Genomic DNA, 5,906 nt, shown 5'->3' with positions numbered 1-5,906 from the left:
TCACTGGAGATTTGTTCTCCTGTCCAGGGGATGAATCCTTGGCCCTCTGCATCAGTGAAGACTGTGGCATGGGAGCAGGCATAGCGGCGATGTTCAAGAAGAAGTTTGGCCGAGTCTCAGAGTTAAAGGAGCAGAGTGAGTCAGACTAGTTACTAAAGTCATTGTTTTGGAAAAAAGGTTTCATGTTTTTGCAGTTGATTAAAATGTCTGATTTCAACAGCAAGTGCTAAATCATATCCTGTTTTGTATTTTTTTGTATGTCCTAATAGAGAAGCTGCCGGGGCAGTGTGCTGTCCTGACTTATGATCAACGTTTCAGCTACCATCTGTCAAACATACCACAATTATACTGCATAGGACCAAAAGTTGTTTCATTATTCAATCTGGTAATTGTATCTTTCCTGTTGTGTCTCAGATCACAAAAAAAAGCCAGCCAGAAACCCACATGTCAGCCTAAGAAGGAACTACTGTGGATCAATGACTATAATAAATACCTTTAAATCTTCTTCTTTATTGGGAATAATTAAACAATTTGTTTGTCTCGTGTCTCCCCCCTCAGAATCGGCTGTGACCTGGACCAGCTGCAATGGTCAAAGGTGTCAAAGATCCTGGAACAGATCTTTAAAGAGACAAATATCTCCATCACAGTGTGCAGCCTGCCCTGCGTTGCATTAAAGCTTCACATGCATGCCATGTAGCACATTTTCATTGGGGTTTTTTTTAGCTTAAAATCCTTTATAATCCTTTATATTTTGGAAATCAACACTCCTGAAACAGTTTTAAGGAAACAATAAATAAGGAAACAATAAAAACGTCCCCATAAGTTGCTTAGATACAAGAGTTTTAACATCCCGCTGATTTAAAAATGATGTTTCCTGCCATTGATTCATATAAGATCCAAAACTTATTGCAAACATTGATGTTGCACTCTGTCACTATTGCACTACATGATGCTACTACTACATCAAACTACATAAAATGATCCAACAAATCACATGAGGCAGGTAAAATACGATAGTTATGCCCACATTTTTGTTTTGTTATTCTAAATCTATATAGTTGTTGAAAATGTAGCTTTTCCTGTGAATCTGTAAATCTACATTTTGGAAGAGTTTGCTCCTCTAGCTTTATTTTCCTGACCCAAATTCAGGAGCGAAAATGTTTTCCCAAGTTTTTTTTTTGTCATGACTTTATCGTGATTCTTATGCTTTTTTTTAGACTTTGTATACTGTGAATTATGTTGTGCAGAATATTGTGATTTATGTCTTTCAAAATGGTTCTGTAAATAAAACCTAAGATTATGTTTTTTGACAACATATTATTATTGCAAGGGATGACCTTTAGCTGCTCAGACATCATTCAGTTACTCAGAGTCAGCACAACATTGACTCTTTCCATCTTTAAGATGACTAGAACAAACTCCTCACTGTTGAATCCATGGTGTTGGAATCACTTTATTACAAATGATAATAAATTATTGGAAATATAATTCTACCAAAATAGAACTTAATCCACTATTACTGGACACAACTGGAGTTCCATAAAGTCTCGTAGTAAAAGTCACATTAAGACACAATCAGAGAGCATCATGCTACACCGATCCTCTGCACAAAACCATCCTCCAACGTTTACTTATCATGTCAGAGTTTTAACAAGAAAGAAAAACACAGAGTACAACCGGTAACATTGTTGCTTTATAAGTCAGAACAGTTGGAAGTGTACATTTTATCGTTAGGGTTTTATGTAACACCATGCTAATAAGCTACATTATTGTTGGTGAATAATATCACAGTGAACACAAATATCACAAATCCTAATCATCCATCACTACTGGATCTGCTCTTCTCTTCTTCTGCAGCCCCTGGATTAACAGGAACAACTGATGTTTATCTGTTCTGTAGGACACAATGTCCCTGTAAGGAGAAAAAAATCTAAGTTTAGTTTCTTTTACATTGTTGTTTTTAGCGCACACAAATGATAGAGCACTTAGGGGGGATTTGTCATTTTAATGAGCTCCAAATTTTTAAAAGTTTTGACAAACCTTAAAGTTTCATTAAATTTTCCATAACAAAGCAGTCTACCTGGGTCAATTCTTTCAGGCGCTCATCTATTACAGCCCTCTGTAATCTAGAATAGATGAAAATGTTGCTGTGAGAAACAGAAGAAAAAATGCCAGAAAAAAAACAATTTTTGTTTCTTCAAAAGATTTTCAATGTTCAAAAGCTGAAACAGTTTTGAGAATTTTGAAAATCAACATATATATTTTTTTTTTACGACCGTGAGGGTGTCATCAAACAAGAATTCAAAGTTTGCATGTGTGAAGCATCTCTATAATATTTCCCTTAAGAGTGGACACAGTCTGTCTGCCTGAGGCACCAAAGTGGTGTTTGCTAATAACACTGGTTTGGTCTCATCAGCACTGGGATCCAGTTGTACCTGCTGTAGTGTACGCCGGACCCCATCAGAATCTCTGTAACGATTCTACAGCATCTTAGCATCCTGATTCCTGATTCACTAACATAACGAAGAGCAGGGGACCTAATTTTGAACTCTGTGGCGCCCCCCTGTGGACACTCAGAACACAGACCATCTTATTTCATATACTGAGTTCTGTTCCCCAAAGAATTCAGTAAACCAATATATATATATATATATATATATATATATATATATATATATATATATATATATATATATATATATATATATATATATATATATATATATATATATATATATTCATTTCTACTGTTTATTTTTTATTTTTATGAATGCATGCACTTTACTAGCTGAAGAAGACTGACAGAAAACAGAAGGTACTGAAGTCGCCACCAGGGGGCATCTTAGCATCTCTCAACTTTTAGACGTGCCTCTGCTGCGCCACACCTGAATAGAATAATTAGGTCATCAGTGAAGTCCTTCTGTATCTTAGTGTATCTATATGTGCAAACCTCAACAAGAAACTAGCAGCAAAGAATATGACCAGAAGTAGAATCATCTATATTTCAGTATGTAGCCAGTGCAATATATGACAGAAATATGTCAGCTGTCCTGACTCTCAGCATTACAGGCAGGTCTTACTTTCAGTAGCACATTCTCTGTCCCTTTTTTAATTATGTATTTTTTTTTTTAAATTACTTTTTGAAGTATTCTGCAAATTCAAACTTAATGTTTTGCGTGTGTACAGGCAACTTCCTTTAGTAGCTAAAAACTCAGAAACTGTAACCTGGTAGAAATGAAAGCAATGTAGGATTTAAAAATGTAGCCTTGTTGGTAGGTGATGAATAGGACATCCTCAAACCGCAAGCATCAAATAAAGCACCTCCACTCCTTATAGGGTGTCAGTCCTTCAACAGCCTCTTTACATCACCTTCCACCTGCAGCCGAGCTGAGAGAAATGGATCCTGGGTACTCCTCCTACGCAGCTTACACAGTTTACCCTGTTGAGACCGTCCCACTGCAGGACAGGAGACATGAAGCGTCCCCTGGACAGCCTGGGGGTCCCACAGGTGGTCAGTACACCGTAGTGAACGTCCCCACTGAGCCTCCAACTGATTATCTGGTCTGGTCGCTGTGCAACTTCATCTATGGAAATATTTTCTGTCTTGGATTGGTGGCTCTCATTTATTCTGTCAGGGTGAGTTCATGCTAATAGTTTCTCAGTAATTTGTCTTGAATGTAAACATTTTCTGTTTGTCTTTGAAAAAGGACAGAAATCATGAAGAATGTTGAAACTGGCTTCTGATTCCCATTTTAGTAAATGGGTTTGATGCAGTTTGGACAAATTTAGAGACTAATTAGAATAATCTGGATTATTAAGGAATAAAGACAAATAGCTGTAAGTCACAGTGTGACTTCACAAAACTCAAATATCAAGGAATTTATTTTTATTTTAAACAGTTTATTAGTTTTGTGTTTTCAGAAACAGAAAAAGGAACAGAAAATTGTTCCTTGTGCTGTTATATTACATTACATATGAAGAGAATAAGACAGAAAAAACAAACAAAATATCAATGTAGTTCAATGCTATAAATGGCCTTTCTACTGAAACTATGAGTCTAGATTAAAACCCCACAATTTAGTGGATCAAAAGGCTAAAAACGGCTGAAAAACCTTTAAACTTTCTATTTTTTACTTTGAAAGAGTGTTTTTGTCAAAAAATAAATAAATCAATGTACGATTTGGTAAATCAGAGACAAAAGTCCCAAAGATGCAGCAGCAATAATGGAGAGCCCTTTGTTCGCCATGTGAACCGTTTATTAGAAGAATATTTTTCTGCTTCCAGGCCAGAGACAGGAAGGTGGTCGGAGATCAGGACGGAGCCAGACGTCACGCCTCCACTGCTCGCGCTCTCAACATCACAGCGACCGTCCTGATATCTTTACTCGTCTTTCTCTGTATTGTTGTGCCCCTTGCTTTAATTGCAGAGACGGCAAGATACCATTATAGACATTACAGCTATAACTAAGTAACTTTTGTGAGGTATGAGGGGTTTTCAAACACCATGACTCGTCTGCTTTTCTGGTTTTATTTTGGTGCGTCAAATAAAACTGTAACAGTTGTACTAGTGGTGAGATCTGAGGCAACAAAGAAGAACTTCAACTGAATAAAGTTCACTGGCTTAAAATCTGCAATGTGTGTTTTAGCTCCGATGAATTAAAAGCTTGCATCATGATGATAATAAAAACAATCCTGTTCTCTGTTCCCATGGTGAAATCACACTGATAATGGACACTCAGAGTATAAATGCTGACTTTAGTTCAGCATAGTTGCAGTCAAACTATTCAGCTGTATATTTTGTTAAAGATGTTTTTGTCCTTAAAATGTCAAGTTCAGAGCAACGAATCAGTAAGCAAATCAGCTAAAACACAACCTTCATGTTTCCAGGAAACAGCAGAAAACACTTCCTGCTATTTAACTCCAGTTTTTCTACTAAAAAATAAGACTTGCACAATTACACTGGCTTGTACTCGTCTCATTGCTTATATTGTCCAGGTTGCCCTGGACAATATAAGGTTGCCCTGGACAATATAAGGGGACGAATATAAACATGTTATATCCGTGTTTGATAATGACCAGGCGTGTTGTAATGCTCAGACACTTTTATTAAAGTCTCTTTCCATGCGTCTGCTCACACAGGTTTTGTACAGGTGTGTCACCCAAGACTCTCTCACTCTGTTGTCCTATTCTTTACATTTATGCATTCACATGAACTCATGATTGCCGCCTAGTGGACATAAGCATAATTCATTCAATCATCACATCCTCCTTTCTTTAAAGTAAGAATGCTACAAAAGAATCCTGTCAAAGGTCAAAGAACATACATTGTATGAGACAGATAAAACATGAATTACAAGATACAAACATTTCAACTTATTCCCATGGTGAAATCACACTGATAATGGACACTCAGAGTATAAATGCTGACTTTAGTTCAGCATAGTTGCAGTCAAACTATTCAGCTGTATATTTTGTTAAAGATGTTTTTGTCCTTAAAATGTCAAGTTCAGAGCAACGAATCAGTAAGCAAATCAGCTAAAACACAACCTTCATGTTTCCAGGAAACAGCAGAAAACACTTCCTGCTATTTAACTCCAGTTTTTCTACTAAAAAATAAGACTTGCACAATTACACTGGCTTGTACTCGTCTCATTGCTTATATTGTCCAGGTTGCCCTGGACAATATAAGGTTGCCCTGGACAATATAAGGGGACGAATATAAACATGTTATATCCGTGTTTGATAATGACCAGGCGTGTTGTAATGCTCAGACACTTTTATTAAAGTCTCTTTCCATGCGTCTGCTCACACAGGTTTTGTACAGGTGTGTCACCCAAGACTCTCTCACTCTGTTGTCCTATTCTTTACATTTATGCATTCACATGAACTCATGATTGCCGCCTAGTG

General features: G+C 36.9%; 1 protein-coding gene across 1 annotated transcript; it reads left to right on the top strand.

Annotated features, from left to right (window-relative positions):
- Positions 1–3,396: 3,396 nt before the first annotated feature.
- On the top strand, positions 3,397–4,644 carry LOC111611370 (dispanin subfamily A member 2b-like). Its single transcript, XM_023347750.1, has 2 exons — positions 3,397–3,636; positions 4,285–4,644. Exons 1-2 carry the CDS (start codon positions 3,397–3,399, stop codon positions 4,465–4,467), a joined length of 423 nt encoding a protein of 140 aa, XP_023203518.1. The 3' UTR covers positions 4,468–4,644.
- Positions 4,645–5,906: the final 1,262 nt, after the last annotated feature.

Source organism: Xiphophorus maculatus, chromosome 2 (genome assembly GCF_002775205.1).
Source record: "Xiphophorus maculatus strain JP 163 A chromosome 2, X_maculatus-5.0-male, whole genome shotgun sequence".
NCBI classification, from domain to species: Eukaryota; Metazoa; Chordata; class Actinopteri; order Cyprinodontiformes; family Poeciliidae; genus Xiphophorus; species Xiphophorus maculatus.
Note: the sequence above shows the minus strand (reverse complement) of the source record. Positions and strands in the feature narration are given on the sequence as shown.

Bases quoted from the DNA above. Each gene is read 5' to 3' on its own strand.
- LOC111611370 (XM_023347750.1), top strand. From the start codon at position 3,397: ATGGATCCTGGGTACTCCTCCTACGCAGCTTACACAGTTTACCCTGTT. The intron at 3,637-4,284 runs GTGAGTTCATGC...TTCTGCTTCCAG, and splicing joins CTCTCATTTATTCTGTCAGG to GCCAGAGACAGGAAGGTGGT.